General features: G+C 39.7%; 1 protein-coding gene across 3 annotated transcripts in view; it reads left to right on the top strand.

Annotated features, from left to right (window-relative positions):
* PXDN (peroxidasin) overlaps window positions 1–20,151 on the top strand; it is a 96,171-nt gene that overhangs the window by 46,297 nt on the left and 29,723 nt on the right. For all 3 annotated transcript variants that reach the window (XM_064145906.1, XM_064145907.1, XM_064145908.1), the window contains exons 5-13: window positions 1,436–1,507; window positions 2,091–2,162; window positions 4,142–4,311; window positions 5,770–5,887; window positions 8,762–8,931; window positions 9,678–9,950; window positions 11,448–11,564; window positions 12,706–12,864; window positions 19,469–19,581. In XM_064145906.1, coding sequence (XP_064001976.1) covers window positions 1,436–1,507; window positions 2,091–2,162; window positions 4,142–4,311; window positions 5,770–5,887; window positions 8,762–8,931; window positions 9,678–9,950; window positions 11,448–11,564; window positions 12,706–12,864; window positions 19,469–19,581 — 1,264 coding nt within the window. The remainder of the gene's footprint in view (window positions 1–1,435; window positions 1,508–2,090; window positions 2,163–4,141; window positions 4,312–5,769; window positions 5,888–8,761; window positions 8,932–9,677; window positions 9,951–11,447; window positions 11,565–12,705; window positions 12,865–19,468; window positions 19,582–20,151) is intronic.

Here is a 20,151-nt window from a genome sequence, read left to right as displayed (position 1 = left end):
CAACCTCTCAGCTCAGGTCAAGCAGTAGGGCATGGGCAGTACTTCAGCACAAGGCACATCCCGTCTTTTTTTGTATTTCATGCTGAAGGATTGCATTTTTATTTGCTGTTTGTTTGTGTGTTGGGGGTTTTGGGGTTTTTTTGTGGGTTTTTTTTTTTTTAGTTTAGGTTTTGGTGGGGTTTTTAGGAGGTTTTGGGGTCTGAGATTTTCTCTTTGTTTTTAAGTGATGGGTTTTTTCTTTCTTTATCCCTCAGTGATTTCTATATGTGCATGTTCTCCAGATGTTCCTGAAGTTGTTAGAGGTCAAACAGAAAAACTTGAGGAGTTTTGGCTAAATTTGGATATATTCAGTAATCAAAGTCTATAAATAATTTTCATAGTTCCTTGTGCAAGTCATATTGATTACTTTTTATTTTCTCATCTACACAGTCGTGGAGAACACAGCATAGCTAACACTGGAATCATCCTGCTTTTGCACTCCATTGTCCCAGCAGTTACAGATTAATAATCTGGTTAATTAATCTTGTTTCGTTAGACTTTGTCAGTTTTACAGGATTAACAACTGTGTAACATTTACCATACACAGGCATCAACAGAGCATCAAACAGAGCACTGCTCTGGTGGTTAACTGAACATGAGTTGCTGGGAAGCCCTTTGTCTAAAAGGAGTGTGGTCAAACTTGGTTTTGGTTTGCAGATCTGTTTGTCTTTAGAGCTTCTGACAGTTCATAGCTTTAAATGCCAGTATTCATTGGACCAGAGGAGGTTACTTCTCAACATCTTTTGGAATTTCCATGCAGCGTGATAAACAATGGGAACAGTTGCCCACTAAACATGTTTGGAAAATGTTTTCTGAAAAAAATGCAATGTTTTCATGTAAAAAATAAATTTTGAAGTATTTTTTTCGCCCATATATGTTTATTCAGTCAGTATTATTTTGATTAATATTTTCCATCACAATCAAAACTGGACTTGGAAAAATTGTACTCAAAGTAGCATATCCAAAATCTTCATAAAGTAAGGGGTTTAAAACAATTATCTGCTCCCCCCCACTATCTACAGACACACACAGATACTATATAGTAATCTTCGACTGCTCTGGTAAAAATCATAGAGTCATATCATAGAATCAGACAGGTTGGAAGAGACCTCCAAGATCATCTAGTCCAACCTGTCACCCAGCCTTGTCCAGTCAACTAGACCGTGGCACTAAGTGCCTCATCCAGTCTTTTTCTGAACACTTCCAGGGATGGTGACTCCACCACCTCCCTGGGCAGCCCATTCCAGTGGTAAATCACTCTCTCTGTTAAGCTTCTACATCACTATCACCATTTACATGTGTAAAACAGTGTGTAAACAATAACAAATACTTTATAATATTTTATCTTCATTAAGAAAACTGTTCAGCATTTTTTTTCTCTTTAAAATATTTTCAGGTATCTGCACTTTAATCAAATAGAAACGTTGGAACCTGAATCCTTTACCCATCTTCCAAAACTTGAAAGGCTGTAAGTTTGTTTTTCTTGGAGTAAGCTTCAGATGTCAGTTTACTTCTTTGAATTAAAGTGAATGTTTGAAACAGGAAAATGGTATTTTTATCATTCCCACAGATTATTTCTAATCTAATTTTTTTTCATTGTAAATACAGCATATTTTTTTCCAAGAAACTTTGGTCAGGCTGACCTTAGAGTCAGGCAGAAGTGATCATTGCCTGTGATACATTTTTGTGTTGCAAAACTAATTCCCAAAGAGCTGTGATCAAGGCTTGGCCTAAAATAACTGTAATAAATGAAGAAACATAAGATTATGCTTTTTTTTTTTTTAGATTTCTCATTGAAATGCCTATGACCCCCATTGTTTTGGTACCTTTGTCTTTTTATGGCTTCTTTTTGCTTTGTATGGACATGTAAAATACAAATTTGAGGCCACTTAAATCAGTCACTGAATTCCTGAAAAATGTTGTTTGCTTCTTTTTTCTTCATTATTTTGTAAAACAACTTTTTCCTTAAAGGATTTTCAGAAGAATGTAAATTGAATCAGTGTGCCTCAAAATATGAATTGTTACATGAATATTTCTGTGCTTTTTAACAGATTTTTGCATAACAACAGAATAGCTCATTTGATTCCTGGAACATTTAGTGACTTAGAATCTATGAAGCGACTGTAAGTAAATTGAATTATTATTGTGCTAATGAAAGTTTAGTTATTTCTGTAATATTTATTTTCCCTGCAACTGCTTTTCATTGTGTAACTGGTTTAAATGTTCAATATTTTTTTCCTAAGCTGTGTTCTAGTTGTTCATGTACACAGATTGAGGCCACTGCTTCATATCCTACTGTCATTAATGACTGGCTAAAATCTTTTGTTTCCCATTTTGCAGTTATTTGTAATCATAAGGTCCAGTATCTGATTATGTCAGTATTTCCTTTTAGTTGTTTTACTTGTTCCTATCTGATGATAAAATCGTAGTTACAAAAAGGTGCTTGATGATTTAAGAGTACAAGTATTATTTTCTAAAGCAATTCCACAAGACAGTTCTCCTTGAAATGCCATTACCTTGGAAAATTAGAGGCTTCTTAGTCCCACAGTAGCATCTAGAAACTTGAACTCAGTAAGAGTACTCTAGTGAGGTGACTTTCTAAGGGTTATGTGTTGCTCACTTTGGATCTTCAACATTCTAGGATAAACATTTCTTAAGTTATCCAAGACAGCCATTTTGTGAAAGGCAGTCATGCATTCATACCCCCCTTTCTGGGTGGTCTGCTGAGGGTGTGCTTTACTGAGAAAAGTGATTGTAAAGGACATAACAGGAATGCAATCCTACTTGTTTAGGACAGTTGTGAAACCATGCCTTTAACTGTGGAGGAAGGGCAGAATGAAATAAGTTTGGATGCTATATGCACCTTCCAACAGTAGCTGCTTCACTCCTATCTCCCTTAATTTCTCATGGAGTTCAGGCAAAAAGAAAGGGATACTTACAGAATCATAGAATTGAATTGTTTTGGTTGGAAAAGACCTTTAATATGGTCGAGTGCAACTGTCAACCTAACTCCACCATGCCCATTAAATCATGTCCCAAAGCACCATGTTTACACTTCTTCATGTATCACACAGTATCACACCCACAGTATTATCTAGATAAAGAGGAATTTTAATAGTGGCTATTAGTGGAGAAGGACAGTGGGCTGAACTGACCAGGTCCTCTAACTGAGAACAGTTTATCCCTAATTTCAGATTTAAAATCTGCCAGTAACATCAGACATTTGTGCAGTAGCTTTAAAAACAGTTTTCCTTGTTATTGCCTATTTTTTGTAAGAGAAGAGGGAAAAATTGTGTTTAGACACTTATTCAATAGGTTAAAAAAATAATTAATAGGCAAAATGATAAAAAGTTTGCTACTTGCAAACATACACCAAACTGAGATTGTTTTGTCACTCGCAAACATGCACCAGACTGAGGTTGTTTTGTCACTTGCAAACATACACCAAACTGAGGTTGTTTTGTCACGCAATTTTATTTCCAATATCCCTAAAGATAGATTTAATAGCACATATTTTTATATTTAATATTTTCTTTTCCTACAGGGCCCTCCTCCAGAAAGTGCAGTGCTCCACCTAATAATAGGGCCCTTCACTACTGGAAAGTCAACAATTTATGAGTTCTCATTATCTGCAATAGGCAGGTACCTATGAAGTTACTGACCCACTGAACTCAAAGAGAGTTTAGTGCTTGAATAAAACTGTGGTCCTTTGTCTTAGTTGCCTGATCAGCAAAAATTGAAAGTTGTAAAAATGTCTGGTCAGCTACACGGCTAAGCATTAAAAAAAACCCAAAATTGTGGGGAGAATGGTGTCAGTTCCTTATTTAAGCAAAATTTGTTTAACGTAAAAAAAGAAAGACTTAATTCTGAATGCTGGGGTTAAAAAAGTAATGCTGTTGAAGTGTGTTGCTACACTGAACACAGTCCTACCTGTGCAATAAAAATAATACTTTTTTTTTTTCCTAGTAAAGCTTACCAGAACACATACGAGCAACTTGTGTTCCACATTGTCTGTTGTCTGTATTCGTAGATAAAGGCATTGATTCAAGCAAATCCTCAAAGATAACTAACAGATGTTGTGGCCTCTGCTTGTCTCGTGCAGGCGTTTGGATTCTAACGCTCTTCACTGTGATTGTGAAATCCTGTGGCTGGCAGAGCTGCTGAAAAGGTATGCGGAGTCGGGTAATGCTCAAGCAGCAGCTACCTGTGAGTATCCACGGAGGATCCAGGGAAGATCAGTGGCCACGATAACACCAGAAGAACTTAACTGTGGTGGGTTTGCCACTTCCTGATGATTTCTTCAGTGTGTGAAATATACTTAACTTTTGATTGTTTGGTTTTTGGTTGGTTGGTTTTGGAATTGTGGTGGTTTTTTTTTCAATTGCTGTTAGAATCTGGTTTTGTCTTCTCTTCAAAAACAACAACTGTCTCTGGTCAATATTGGTCATTTTCAGAAATCTCCCTCTGTTCCTTCTCAGTTTTTGTCATCTCCTGACAGAACTCATTGATTATTTTAACCCCTCAACCTATCTTTAGTGAAACAACTATACTCATATTTGAAATTTCTCCTTGAGGAAACTAATGTAATTATCTAAAAAAGTTTATTTTTCGTTTTTTATATTTCAGTTTGGATCATAAAAGGATTGTCAGCTAGCATGCTGTTATGTTAATATCACTTGGTGTCTTTATTCTCTTCTATCCAAAGGAAAGGGAAGAAAGAAACTATACAGAATTGGTCCCAAGATTGCAGATCTTATTACTGTAACTGAGGTTGGGTCACTGGGTTTCTTTTTCAATCAGCTGTACTAACAAGGAGTGAGTGCACTGCACAGGCACTGATATCATCTGTTGCCAAACAATTAATGGATAAGCACTTTTTTTTATGATCCTTTTGTTCATCTGTATTCCCTCAGCCTGGGTCTGGCTCCATAGGCACCCTGGGACTCAGCATCACGTTTATGCTGTTCCAAAATCAAAATGTGGATTTCTCATCAAGCTATGGGCATCTGCCCTAGCCACTTAATGAGGCCAAGTTACAATGCAATCATCCTTTTGGTTATGTGTTGGGTGTAATATAAGAGTTATCACCACAAGCATCTACAAAAATCTTGAGAAAAATGACAAAAAGGGTATTTCATAGAATCATAGAATGGTTTAGGTTGAAACCTTAAAGATCTTCTGATTCTAACCTCACTGGGCCTCAAAGTGGTAGAGGTGGGACTGATTGATCTCCTCCCCCAGCAACTTTAATGCAAGATTTGCAGGACTTTGTGCAAAGACTGGGTGCAAGAATAATTCAAGTGGGACCCTACTATTTCTCTGCACACTGTAAGGAGCCTGAACATGTAAATGTCAGGAAGGAAGCTGGACAAATTATTCTGTTAGGAGGCAGGTTGAGCACTGATACTTATCTAGCGGAAGTTATTTTAAATGGCCTTGTGCTTGCTGCTTTAATGTTTTTCCTTCATAAGCAAATTGAGCCTTTGTGCAAATAAATAAAACATCTATTTTATATCCTGATACAAATTTGCACAATATATGTCCAGACTTCTAAAAGGTCCTAAGGAACAAAGGCCTTGTGGGAAAAGTGTGTTTAATCCTGATTAAGCATAGAAATATTTAAAGTTCAAACATTTGTGGAAAATGGTATATGGAAATTTTTGTTATTTACCATTCTTCAGCAGTTTTAAAACAAGTAAGAGCTCCTTTCACATTTTGTTGTTGATACAGAGAGGCCAAGGATTACATCAGAGCCTCAGGATGTGGACGTTACCTCAGGGAATACAGTGTACTTTACTTGCAGAGCTGAAGGCAATCCTAAACCAGAAATTATCTGGCTTCGAAACAAGTAAGTTTGAAAGAGGAAGAGAGAAACCTGATGTAACTATGTTTGTCTTGGTGTGTGTGCATTTCTGAGTGCATGTCCACATGCATTACATGCTAATAAATGGAATAGCTGCAGCAGAAATATACTGTAATTAAAAGTATATAAACCAAGAATGACTCAGGTCTGATTCAGTAGTAGTTATAAACACTTAAACTTGAGAAAATAATATGACTATTGGTAAGATTTTCAGCTGATATACCTGCAGAGTTTCTCACACCTGTAAAACTAAAGTAAGTACCGGGCAAATCAACATGGACATGTTGCATGTGCAGTTTGTGGGTTAGCTAATGTTTGCATACATTTCAAGGCAGAGTGAAAGCTACACATGTAAAGCACTCTAGCTAGGTAAGAGTTAGGTTTCTTCCTTGAGCTCCAGCTCCTCAGAGGCAGTTTTCCTCTGAGGTGTTGCTCCGTTCCAGGAGAGGAACATCAGTTCCCGGGCTTGCCAGGCCAGTACATGGCGGCAGGCAGGTGCTTATGAGATTGTAGGTAATTCAGTTTGAAGAGGTTCTTGGGAGGTCTCTAGCACAGGCTTCTCAACAAAGCAGAATCATTCTATGTTGCACTATGGGTGTAGCACAAGCTCTCAGGATAAATCTGCTCTATTGCTTCTCCTCACTGCTTAGAGGATGGAGGGAATGGCCTATAAAGGATGAGTGTCTTTCAGCAGCCCAAGAGCCAGCCTGCTGCAGAGTAGCTACTCACGCTTTGCCCAGAGCCTGTCTCCTTCCAGTAGCACTGGGCACAGTGCAGCTGAACCCCTTCAATTGATATGAATTTACAATGGGGAAAAAAATTGTGAGTTTACCACTGACTTGATCAGATTTTCCTTAATAATGCTCTTATAAAAATGGGGAACCTGATCTGGAAAATACATTCCCTCACATTTTATATTAGCAAATGAACCATTTTAGATTGTTAGTTGCTGATAAAATGGAACAATGTGTTGTGGTTCTGTAGGTTTCTGCTGATGTCAGTGAGAAGCCCATGTGAAGCAAGGGAACAGCGTTTATGGAGTATGTCAAGAACAGAGCCTTAAACTTGGATGGTTTAATTATTTCGTTAAAATTTTCTTTGGCTTGTACATTTTATCATAAACAATTTATTCAGAATACACATATGAAAGAGTTTTAAGGAGAAATTTGAGCTTGGAGTGTGGCATTATTGACTCAGGCTTCCTTCCTGGCTGCATAGGTGAGAGCAAAGTTCTTTGCAAGGTAGTTGAATGTGTCAAGATTTCAGTCAAAAGCCATTGACCTGTCAAGTAGTATGTTGGATAGATCAACAGCCAGGCTGAGTTTTGTACACAGGGAGTGAGATGTCATCCCTCCTCTGCTTTCTTTGTCATGTAGTCAGGGATGGAGTGAGAAACAGTTCCTTTAATAAAACCTCCTCACCATTCTTAGTGTCATAGAATTGCATCCATCATATAGCCAAACAGAAAGAGATCTGGGGGTGCTGATTGATACCCGCCTGAACATGAGCCAGCAGTGTGCCCAGGTGGCCAAGAGAGCCAGTGGCATCCTGGCCTGCATCAGGAATGGTGTGGTCAGCAGGAGCAGGGAGGTCATTCTGCCCCTGTACTCTGCACTGGTTAGACCACACCTTGAGTACTGTGTTCAGTTCTGGGCCCCCCAGTTTAGGAAGGACATTGAGATGCTTGAGCATGTCCAGAGAAGGGCGATGAGGTTGGTGAGAGGCCTTGAGCACAAGCCCTACGAGGAGAGGCTGAGGGAGCTGGGATTGTTTAGCCTGGAGAAGAGGAGGCTCAGGGGTGACCTTATTGCTGTCTACAACTACCTGAGGGGTGGTTGTGGCCAGGAGGAGGTTGCTGTCTTCCCTCAGGTGGCCAGTGCCAGAATGAGAGGACACAGCCTCAGGCTGCGCCAGGGGAAATTTAGGCTTGAGGTGAGGAGAAAGTTCTTCACTGAGAGAGTCATTGGACACTGGAATGGGTTGCCTGGGGAGGTGGTGGAGTCGCCGTCCCTGGGACTGTTCAAGGCAGGATTGGACGTGGCACTTGGTGCTGTGGTCTAGCCTTGAGCTCTGTGGTAAAGGGTTGGACTTGATGATCTATGAGGTCTCTTCCAACCCTGATGATACTGTGATACTGTTATAGCCTAAATATTTGATCTTATTTTTCAAGCCAGTAGACATTATAATCAGGTCTGTTAGTGTTCATTGAGCAATCCAGACAGAGGTTGGCACAGGGATAGTTTTGTAACAGCTAACACCTCTCCTAATAGAAAGTATCTTGAGTGTTGAATTTGCATGATGTGCTTCCAGTGGAAACAAAATGATCTGCCAGTTAGAACAACCTTAAAGGGAAGTCAGAACAGCTATGTGTACTTTGCTCGCTATTTTCCCTGTAGGCTTTGTGATAAATAGGAGCATGATTCATGTTGGGAGGAAACAAAGGGGGGGGATGTTCCTCTGGGATGGAGAATTAGCTTGGGAACTGGCGCTTGCACTGGTGGGGTCAGAGTCAGGAGGACACACAAAGAAGACACCCAGAGGGGACTGGATGAGCGAGAACAGCCCAGATGACGCAGGCACATGAAAGATCTCTGGCATAGCAAGAATTTCAGTGACTTTTTTACATACTTGATACATATGCATAAACTGAGTGCATAAATGGGAGAGGATGCTATATGCAGCAATTAATTTTTTTGTTTCCTTCTTCTTCTTCAGAGAAAGCTAAAAGTTCTATTATTTTACTTATCACCATAATTCCCCCCCCCAAGTTTTGAACAATATGGTTTGGATTTTATTATTTGACAGTTTTCTGTGCTTGTGATTTAAAGGTTTAACTCCAGCAGATTCTTTTCTTCACAGTAATGAGCTCAGTATGAAAGAAGATTCCCGTCTAAACTTGCTAGATGATGGTACATTAATGATTCAGAATACTCAAGAAACAGACCAAGGCATTTACCAGTGCATGGCAAAAAATGTAGCTGGAGAAGTGAAAACTCAGGAAGTTACTCTTAGATACTTTGAGTCACCAGGTAACAAATGTCAAGTCTGAATTTTGCATTCATTTTTGAGAATTAGATGGCATAAAATGTTAATATGAATTTGTTTATCTTTGCTTAGAAGTACAAAAACCTTTTGAAACAGAGTTTGAATTGCTTTGACTCCTCTGTGCTCTTTACATTTAGATTTCTTGGGTGTCTAAAGATCATGAGGTTGTAATATTCTTAGAACAAAAATACAGACAAGCCAGTTAAACAGTATTTTTATTGTAGCATGCAACTCTACCTGCTGCCCGTTTTTTTAATTAGAAACTTTGCTGTGAGAAGATTTTGTTTTGACACTCAGCATCAGGTAAACTTAAAATGTCATGCAAAGCACAATTGTAGTTGGGAAAAGTTGCTAAAATCAGTTGCTTAAAAAAGGTTGCTTGGTCAATTTTGTCTTTTTGTGTGTTTGTGGCAAATTTTAGCCAGTTTATTGTCTGTGTCTTGGTGTCAAGGCTTCTGAAGAGATATTTGTGAAGATCAACAGATGAGAAGGAAATGTTTGAAAATTGTTTTAATGTGAGTGCAAAAAAAACCAGCACAATTTGATGACTTTTTTTTTTTTAATCTATTGATATTTATAAATGTCTGGAGCTAGCTAGCTAGATTAGGCTTAAAATTTGAACCAAGATTAGAAGTCTGTTGGAACAGAACCTCTCAAGATTTCAAAAGCTATTGCAATATTTAACTATGTGAACTAAAGGTCATATTTAGGCATTGCTCTCTTCTCACAGCCCGGCCAAGTTTTGTGATTCACCCACAAAATACTGAAGTACTAGTTGGAGAGAGTGTAACCTTGGAGTGTAGTGCAACTGGGCACCCTCAGCCACGAATTACCTGGACCAAAGGTGACAGAACCCCTTTACCAAGTGACCCTCGTGTCACAATAACTCCATCAGGAGGTCTTTACATACAGAATGTGAAGCAGGAGGACAGCGGCGAATATACCTGTTTCGCAACTAACAGCATAGATAATATCCATGCAACTGCATACATCATAGTCCAAGGTGAGTGATGTTGAGCTGTGTGTGGCATGCTGTAAAATACATTGGAAAAAGTATTTTTCTAGTTTCTGTGATTTTGGCCCTTTTTTTTCTGAACTGTCAGAGGTGAACTAACACCATAGATGTTTTAATTACATTACTGTAGTGTAGCACATAGGAAGGTTGCTGTGCATTTCACTCAGAGTAAGATGTCATTGAGGTCTTTTCCAGTCTGTGATTCTAAGGTTATCAAGTTTGACCATCAACCTAACACCACCATGGCCGTGAAACCATGTCCCAAAGTGTCTACACATTTTCAAACACCTTCACAGATGGTGACTCCACCACCTCCCTGGGCAGCCTTTTCCAATGCCTGACAAGTATTATTATTATACTGATTATCTGAAAGTTAACTTTCATTGATTGTGCTCAGAACTTAATCACTGCTGTTTCAAAATGTTAATTTCTTCTGTGCTGTTTTCTTCACCTGTAGGAATAAGTATGCACTGTCAAATTAATGGAGGGTTATCTTTTTTCTTTAACAGCAGAGACATTAGAATTTGTGCCCAGAGTATTAAAAAAGGAGTTTCACATACAGATCTCTGCAAACTTTCTTTTGTAAACACTTCAGTGGATATGAGATGTTTTCTGTTGAATTTCATGGAGCTATTGCTCTGCCAGCTGAGGCATTAGCATGGCTTTTCTAAAAAAAACAAAAGTCAAAGTGCTCTAATTTATGTGATCACAATAATTTTGGCATTGTATGTCAATAGTATGAATGTAAAGTATTGTAACAACAGCATATCAAAGCCTCCTATATCCACAGAGAATATTTTTTCACAAATGCTTCCATGCTGGAACTTCCATTTGCAAAACATTTTGAGTAAACATTAAATTTAAATTTGGTTCTGTTCTCAGGATAAGATCTCTAATTGGCTAACAGTCCAGGTTGCAAATGCTTTGTTAATGAGCTCCGTTTGTAAAGCTATGCAAAACTACATGTCCATGTGGTTTATTCATTTGTTATTCACTAATGGATGATTTTGGTTTGTGAGCTGAACAGATTATTTCTCAGACTGACAATTCTATTATTGGAAGTGGATTCCAGAAAATGCCTCATACACCATTCACTGCTTTCCTTTTGTGTAAAGAAAACAAGCAGCTCGAGAGATTCTTGACTACACTGCATTTTCTTCACAGTTCAGCTTTTTGAGGGAAAGAGAAGAAGGTGTTATAAATCCAAGGAACAATCAGTGTTTGATTACTTTTGGTTGGATTGATGGCACTAGATCCCAGAGGCCTTTGCTGAAATCAGGATCACGTTGTGAAGGAGATGTTCCTTTTTCATAAGTGGCTACCCTAACTCTTTATAAAGGTCACAATATAAAAGAGTCATATTTACTTGTTGTCTTTTCCTATCAGTATGAGCTATTCAAGTCACACAGGAAATGGTATATAATTTCAGACAGTGATACATTTTTCAGATGATTTTTTTTACCCCATATATTTTCTCTTTTGTAGCTCTACCTCAGTTTACTGTCACTCCTCAAGACAAAACAGTGATTGAGGGACAAACTGTTGACTTTCCTTGTGAAGCACAAGGCTATCCCCAGCCTGTTATTGCTTGGACTAAAGGGGGTAAGTGTGTTCTCTTTGTGCTTTCGAGCTACTAGTACAGTTTAGCTGTCATTTTGAAATCACTCATGCATTGAAAGGAATTGCATGGATTTATTTAGATGTTTCAGTCTGAAGGAAACAGGGCTCATCAATTCCTGCTCAAGCTGGAAAAGGCAGGGTGTCCCACAGAAGCTACCTGCTGGAGTGTTTCTGGTTATTCCATAAAAAAGAGTTACCATAGTAGATTCCTAATAATAAATATTTAAGAAATATGAGGCAAATGACATGTGGCAATATCTTCTGCTGTTTTACTGCAGAAGAAATGTAGCTGGCTGTCATTAACTGAAGATCTGAAGTCAGGTGGGATGTGCTTTACTTCAGAAACCATAACATTCCAAACTGGAACTGGCATCAGTATGACTGCGTTTGTGTCACTTAATGCACATTGAGAGGAACACTGAGGTGCACTCTGCTGACTGGCCATAACAGGTTATGGCTGTAAAGGCACTAAGCCAAAATCCAGCAAAAAGAAATACTGTAGTGAATATTTTATCAGCAAGTAAATATTCCAGATGAATCAAGTGAAATAGCTCTAGCAGGCAAATAACTCTTAGGAAATTCTAAATTATGGTAGGTAGAGCAGATTTCTAACAAACTCTTGACCATTTTGGTGCTGATAATGCCCCTGTTTTTCTGTCTACCAAGATTGCTCCAATCAAATGAAAGATCCAGAAAGGAAGAAAGGGATACAGCCACTGATGTGCTTTTTCTTTAATTTTAATTATATTCTATTTTTTCAGGGCTGTATATATTTGGCTGTGAATTCTCAAGATGCCTTAGGCACATAGGAATTGTCTTGCACACATGGCAGTAGTATGACATGAAGAGTAATACCCATTGGTGTTCTTATGACCACTTCCCACTTGAATGCTTTATCACAAGCTACAAACAGAGAAGAGATTAGGATTATGACTGTGTGCACATGCATGTGTCATTTGCTTTTTGCATGAAGTAAAAGTTTTGAGCTCTTTTTTTCTTTTAAGAGACAACTTTTCCCAGTGTTTTATCAAATCTAAACTCTTCTGCATTTCCCTTTTTCTGACACGAAGAGGCTGTGTTCTGCATTACTGTAAAGAGCAAATACTGTTGTTTTGTGTTTCAGGAGGCCAGTTGTCTGTTGACAGAAGACATTTAGTTCTTTCCTCTGGAACCCTGAGGATTTCCAGAGTTGCTCTGCATGACCAGGGACAGTATGAATGCCAGGCTGTTAACATCATTGGATCTCAGCGAATTGTCGTGTACCTGACCGTACAGCCTAGAGGTATGGTCTCCATTTACAGCTGTTGATGAAAAAGAAAAAGGTTTAAGCTCATATTGAAATACGCAATACTGAGTTTGATTTTCTTTTCTCCCTGAAATGTAAGATTGAGAATTGATTCTTTTTGATGGCACAAAAGTTCATATGAAGTAGTTTATCTTCATTTAAAAGTAAAAAAAAAACCTTTTGAGATAGATCTTAAATAGTGCCTGGGTTTTTTCTTCAGGACTTTTGGTGCATTTTACACTGACTGTATGTTGTTGGTTTTGAATTCTAAGTGTTCTATTAGGCTTTTTTTTTAGTATTGGCAGTTATTACAAATTGAGTATGTGGCACATTGTGCCCTGCTAGTCTCCAAGTGACTTGGGATGAAGTCTGTGTGAGCTTACAACTAAACAAGGTCTGTTTTGATGAAAGTTTGTTAGAATGAAGCAGTGTCTTTTGTTGTTTAACAAGCACAGAATCATAGAATCATTTTGGAAAAGATCTTTAAAGTCATCAAGTCCAACTATCAGCCCAACACCACCATGCCCACTAAACCATGCCCTGAAGTGAACTTGCTGTTCAGGATATTGCTAGCATTTCACATTTCATATATTTCTATCTATTTTAAATTCTAGGTGATTTTTTATAAATAATGTGGATTATTCATAATGTGATGGTTTGGCTGTTACCCGCCCCCCACACTTTAGAAGTCACCCAGACTAGTCTCAGCCGGCTCTGGGAATATAAGTGAAGCTATTTATTTACAGCTAACACAATATACAAGCAAATATTTGCAGTATATACAGTTATATACAGAAATATACAAGGTAAAAGTAATACAGAAGCACAACTCCCCTCCTCCCCTCCCAGAAACCTGAGTCCCCAGGAGGGGCTCTCAAGCACCCCTGCACCTTCCCCCTGCCCCTCTCAACCTTACCCCAGTCCTAAGGAAGAATAGAGGTTCAGCCAAGAGGTTAAGAAGCAAAGGTGAGTGGCAGGTGAGGTTAGGGAGCTGCAGCTCAGTCAGAAGCCCAAAGCAGAGTGCCACAAAATGACGAGAGTGTTATCTAATATTTTTTTGTTTCTTCTTCAGCAAGACTCTGAGGGGAGTAGACATCACCATTGTTTTCCTTTCACAGCCTATGATCTAGTTCCTCTCACCAAAACATTCTAGCTGGCTTCAAACTAGCACACATAAATACCATGTATGGATGTTTATCAATGTTTGTACAGAGTATTATTCCTATGGAGCAGTCAATCTTCTGTAAAAGAAGTTTATCGGATTTACTTTTACTAGTAAAGAATGCAGGTGTGTTTTAAGGATTTACTTTTACTAGTAAAGAATGCAGGTGTGTTTTAAGGATTTACTTTTACTAGTAAAGAATGCAGGTGTGTTTTAAGGATGACACTGTTCCTGTGCTTGGGAGTCTTACAAAACTGTGCTCTTAAATAAACAGTGTTATTAATATAATGTGTGCTCTCTCCCTGGAGGTGTTCAGGGCTAGGTTGGATGAGGCCTTGAGTGATCTGTTCCAGTGGGAGGTGTCTCTGCTTGTGGCAGGGGCTTGTAACTAGATGATCCTTAAGGTTGCTTCCAACCTGAACCATTCTATGAGTCTATGTCCAGAAACACAGCATTTTACTTTGCAACATGAGAATGACCTTCAGAATGAGAAGTCATTCCTTACAATTAAAATATGCTCACATAGGAAAGAATACAACACACCTCCATTTTTCTTAAGCTTATCTGTGAGTACACTCTTAAGCTACTTCTAGAATTAATTGGAATCATATTTATATTTGTAATCTAGTTATGTATTTTGGTATTTAAATAATTTCAAGAAGATTAAATATTCAATTCAAAGCATTTATTGTCAGTGACCTCATTTTAAATAGTATTGTAGTGAAAGAGCCTCAGAAAGCTTCCAAAGCTTAGATGCTTGTCAGAAAAAAATCCCGTTGTGTTTTTTTTTTTGCTTAAGAGTAATTCCGAGAGATTGATTTGTGAAAATGGAGATTTTTTTCCCCATTTTTTTTAAAATTGCTGACTCAAATACCATAAAATAAAACTAAATTAAAAAAAAAATTAACTATAGTCTTCTAGCTGTGTTATGCTTTTCTAAATTTGAGGAATATTTGATGATTTTTTATGTAACTCAGATCGCAAAATCCAGTCACCAAAAGTAAGACTGAAGGTTGCATGTGCAGCCTGAAATTGGAGCTCCCTCCATACATTCCACTGCAAGTGCTATTTTCAGTTGTGCAACAGAAAACTTTTTTCTCTGGGCTCCTAACAAAAGGGCTGTTCATCTGAGGAATGTCTACTCAGTGGTCACTGTGGCTGAATATGTATTCATTAGTTCAGATTAATAGTCCAGGTCTGTTTGCTGGCAAGATATGGTTCGCATCCACAAAACCAGACTGTCTTACCTCCCAGTGTTGGATGATTGCCTCTGGGTGCCTTATCTGAATTGTTTTCTGGTCACTGACAACCACTGTGTACAAATGAAGCTGAGTCTGGAGAAGTTGTCTGATGAGAAGTGGCTGAGTGAACTGCAGTTGTTCAGTATAGAGAAAAGGAGGCTGAGGGGAGACCTTTCTCTCTACAACTTCCTCAAAGGAGGTGGGAATGAGGTGGTGTTGGTCTCTTCTCTCTATTAAAAGATGGTAGGATATGGGGAAATGGCCTCAGGTTGCACCAGAGGAGGTTTAGATTGGATATGAGAAGAAACTGCTTGATTGAAAACGTTTTCAAAGACTGGAACAGGCTCCCCAGGGAAGTGGTTGAATCCCTATCCCTGGAAGTGTTTCAAAGGGGCAGAGTTGTGGTGTTGAGGGACATGGTTTAGCACCACACAGAATGACAGAATTGCCTAGATTGGAAAAGACTGTTGTGTGCAATCATTAACCTACCACTGACAAGTCCTTGACTAAGTCATATCCTTAAGCACTACATCTACATGACTCTTAAATACCTTCAGGGATGGGGACTCCACTCCTGTTCGGGCCAAGCCATTCCAATGCCTGATAACCCTCTAAGTAAAGAAATTCTTCCTAATATCGGGCCACTTGAGGCTGTTTCCTCACATTCTATGTCTTATCATTTGTTACAAGGGAGATGAAGCTGACCCTCACCACTCTTCATCCTCCTTTCAGGGAGCTATAGAGAATGACAAGATCTGTCCTCATCCTCCTGTTCTCCAGACTGAACAACCTCGGTTCTCTCAGCTGTTCCTCAGACGACATGTACTCTAAGCTCTTCAACAGATTTGTTGCCCTTATTTTAACATGCTCCAGTACCACAGTGTCTTGGTTAGAGTTAGATAATGGTTGGACTCAATGATCCTAAAGGTCTTTTCCAAATGAAGCAATTTAATGATTCTAATTCAATGTGAGAGTCAGATTTCATTGGTAATATAAATGAATGTTGCTTGCCCAAGTAGAATCATAGAATCAACCAGGTTGGAAGAGACCTCCAAGATTATACAGTCCAACCTATCCCCCAGCCCTATCCAGTCAACTAGACCATGGCACCAAGTGCCTCATCCAGTCTTTTCTTGAAGACCTCTAGGGACGGTGCCTCCACCACCTCCCTGGGCAGCCCATTCCAATGCCAATCACTCTCTCTGGCAAGAACTTCCTCCTCACATCCAGGCTATACTTCCCCTGGCAGAACTTGAGACTGTGTTCTATTGCTGATTGCCTGGGAGAAGAGACTAACCCCCACCTGGCTACAATCTCCCTTCAGGTAGTTGTAGATATCAATGAGGTCACCCTTGAGCCTCCTCTTCTCCATGATAAACAACCCCAGCTCCCTCAGTCTCTCCTCATAGGGTTTGTGTTCCAGGCCCCTCACCAGCTTTGTTGCCCTTCTCTGGACATGCTCCAGTACCTCAACATCTTTCTTGAATTGAGGGGCCCAGAACTGGACACAATATTCAAGGTGTGGCCTGACCAGTGCTGAGTACAGGAGAAGAATAACCTCCCTTGTCCTACTGGCCACACTGTTCCTGATGCAGGCCAGGATGCCATTGGCTCTCTTGGCCACCTGGGCACACTGCTGGCTCATCTTTAGCCTACTATCTATCAGTACCTCCAGGTCCCTTTCCTCCTGGCTGCTTTCCAGCCACTCTGTCCCCAGCCTGTAGTGCTACTTGGGGTTGTAGTGGCCAAAGTGCAGAACCCTGCACTTGGACTTGTTAAATCTCATCCCATTGGCCTCTGCCCACCTATCCAGCCTGTCCAGGTCACTCTGCAGGGCTCTCCTACCTTCCAACAGATCAACACCTGCTCCTAGCTTGGTGTCATCTGCAAACTTACTGATGCTGGACTCAATCCCCTCATCCAGATCATCAGTAAAGATATTGAACAGGACTGGGCCCAGCACTGATCCTTGGGGAACACCACCAGTGACTGCCTGCCAACTGGATGTGGCACCATTCACCACCACTCTCTAGGCTCTGCCATGCAGCCTGTTCTTGACCCAGCACAGAGTGAATTTGTCCAAGCCATGAGCTGCCAGCTTGGCTAGGAGCTTCTCGTGGCAGGCAGTGTCAAAGGCTTTGCTGTAGTCCAGGTAGACTACATCCACAGCCTTCCCCACATTCACCAGGCAGGTAACCTGATCATAAAAGGAGATCAGGTTGGTGAGACAGGACCTGCCCTTCCTAAACCCATGCTGGCTGGGCCTGATCCCTTGGCCATCCTGTAGGTGCTTTGTGATGGCAATCAAGAGGACCTGTTCCATGACCTTGCCTGGCACTGAGGTCAGGCTCACAGGTCTGTAGTTTTCTGGCTCCTCCCTACGACCCTTCTTGTGGATGGGAATCACATTGGCCAGCTTCCAGTCTTTGGGGACCTCTCCAGTGAGCCAGGACTGCTGATAAATGATGGAGAGTGGCTTGGCCAGCTCAGCTGCCAGCTCTCTCAGCACCCTAGGATGGATCCCATCTGGTCCCATGGACTTGTGAGGATCCAAATGACGCAGCAGGTCCCTTACTTCTTCCTCATGGATTAGAGGGGGACTGTACTGATCCCTGACTCCATCCACCACTTCAGGAGTCCAGCTGTCCTGGAGACAACCTGTCCCACTAGTGAAGATTGAGGCAAAGAAGGTGTTAAGCACCTCTGCCTTTTCCTCATCCTTTGTCACTATATCCCCCTCTCTATCTAACAAGGACTGGAGGTTGTCCTTGGCCCTTCTCTTGCCATTCATATATTTAAAGAAACATTTTTTATTTTCCTTGACAGCCGTGGCCAGCCTGAGCTCCAGATGGGCTTCTGCCTCTCTGACTTTTTTTCTACAAGGCCTTGCAACTTCCTTGAACTTTTCCTGGGACACTTCACCTCTTTTCCAAAGGTGATATTCCAAAGGTCTTTTTAATCTTTAATTCCTTCAGCAGCTCCCTGCCCATCCAGCCTGGCTGCCTCTCTCATTGGCTCATCTTCGGGCTCAATGGCACTTTTCTGCAAAAACATAGTGTCCTTCCACTCTCTCCAAAATACAGGTATTTTACAGCAGAACTGTAATTCTTAATCTCTTCATAATCTTGTATGTGCTGCGTATGTCTGAGTGATGGGTATCAATCTGGATTTCAAGGAAATTACTATTAAAAATGCATTCATTTTCTTTGCAGTACATTTAGGTAACTGTGTGCCCTGTGTCCTTAAACCTGAGGGTGATTTTTTGGTGGTTTAAGGCATAGGGCATTGTATTTTTTTAAGACATACAATGTTGTATTTCTGGACATAGACTCATTGGTGTCAGAGCAGGCTCTGTAAAGGCTTAGCATCTTAGCAAGTTTGCCTGGGGGGAATTACAGTTGAATGAGCTTTGGAAAGTTTTGGTTTTATTGTCTAAGAAATCTCTGTTGTTTATCTTAAAAAAAAAATAAAAGTGAAGTGTCCAAAAATTAACAAAAGTTGATAGGATCTTCGTTCCAGTGTCTTTGTTCAGATTTGGCAATTTGCTGGTTTTGTTTTGATCATGCAGGGACTGGAACAATGCTGAGACATCAATATGATGCATAAGTCGAACCTTTATTGCAGCTAAAAGTGATGCTTATATCAAGCTGTATTCTTTCAGCATACAACATTTTTAATTCTGATAGGTTGCATAACAGAGTATGGGTTGTCCACATGCCCTAGGAGCAAATTTGACTGGCTGGCCCCCTTAGTCCTCTCGCACAGCAAACTCTCTGCCAACTTCTTCAAGGTTGTTTTCCTCGATGCTGCACTCCTTATCTCACTTCCTTCTCTATGTCCTAATGTTACCCCTTATGTTCTCTTACTTCAGATCACTCAGCGCTGCCTAACCCCAACAGCAATTCATAGGTATTTTTCCAGAGCTTTTAATTTATGGAACTTAAGTAGTTTTGGCAACTATTATAAGCCTGTTCTGTGGAGGTTGAGAGTACTTAAAAATCAGACATCAGAAAGAAGGAATTTTGTCTCCAAGAAAAATTTATAAGTAGCTAAAAACTTGCAGACAAATGCAGTTATAGATTAAGAAATGTTGGGTAACTGAAAAAAATGTAACAGTGCTGACCTCCCTCTAGATCACTTTTGGACACCTTCTGTTTCATACTTTATCAATGTATCTTTTATTGTTTGTTTTTTTCAGTGACTCCTGTATTTGCCAGTGTTCCCAGTGACATGACAGTGGAGGTTGGCACAAACGTCCAGATCCCATGCAGTGCTCAAGGAGAGCCAGAGCCAGTAATTACTTGGAACAAGGTACTGGATATTTGTTTGGTTGTTGCAGAAATGGCCTTTTCATCCCTGCAGAACTAGCTATGACTATGTAACTGACAGAGTTTCTGGTAGGTTAATGGGTTGCTAATATTGATCTTCAGTTTTCCTGCTTACCATCTTCTGTTCAGTTGTTGAGCATTAGAGAGAGTATTTCAATGTACCTTAAGTAGAATCACACATGAAGAACTGATACATACAAAGCTCTTGAAGTCTTTAGTAGTTAATTGATTTGGAATAAAATCAGATCTGTATGTACTTAAGAGGTGCTTATATTCTGGGGTCTTACTTTTTTTGTGATGAGAGTCTATAGCTGTTAAAATACTTAGATTTATGATGGCTACTTTTAAAATAAATAAATACACTGTACAGTATAGGACTACATGCAACTCCTCCTGTCAACTTAGCAGTCTGTCAGGTTTTTGTATAATTTTCCTTAAATCTACTTGGCTATTACATTGGCATATATAATATAAAATGTAAAAATAAAAGAGGAAATGGATACAAAAGTTCAGGTTTGTAAACTAAAGAGTGTTTAGAAGAACTAAACATTGT

Source organism: Pogoniulus pusillus, chromosome 7 (genome assembly GCF_015220805.1).
Source record: "Pogoniulus pusillus isolate bPogPus1 chromosome 7, bPogPus1.pri, whole genome shotgun sequence".
NCBI lineage: Eukaryota > Metazoa > Chordata > Aves > Piciformes > Lybiidae > Pogoniulus > Pogoniulus pusillus.
The sequence above is the reverse complement of the archived record's forward strand: the minus strand, read 5'-3'. Positions and strand labels throughout refer to the sequence as shown.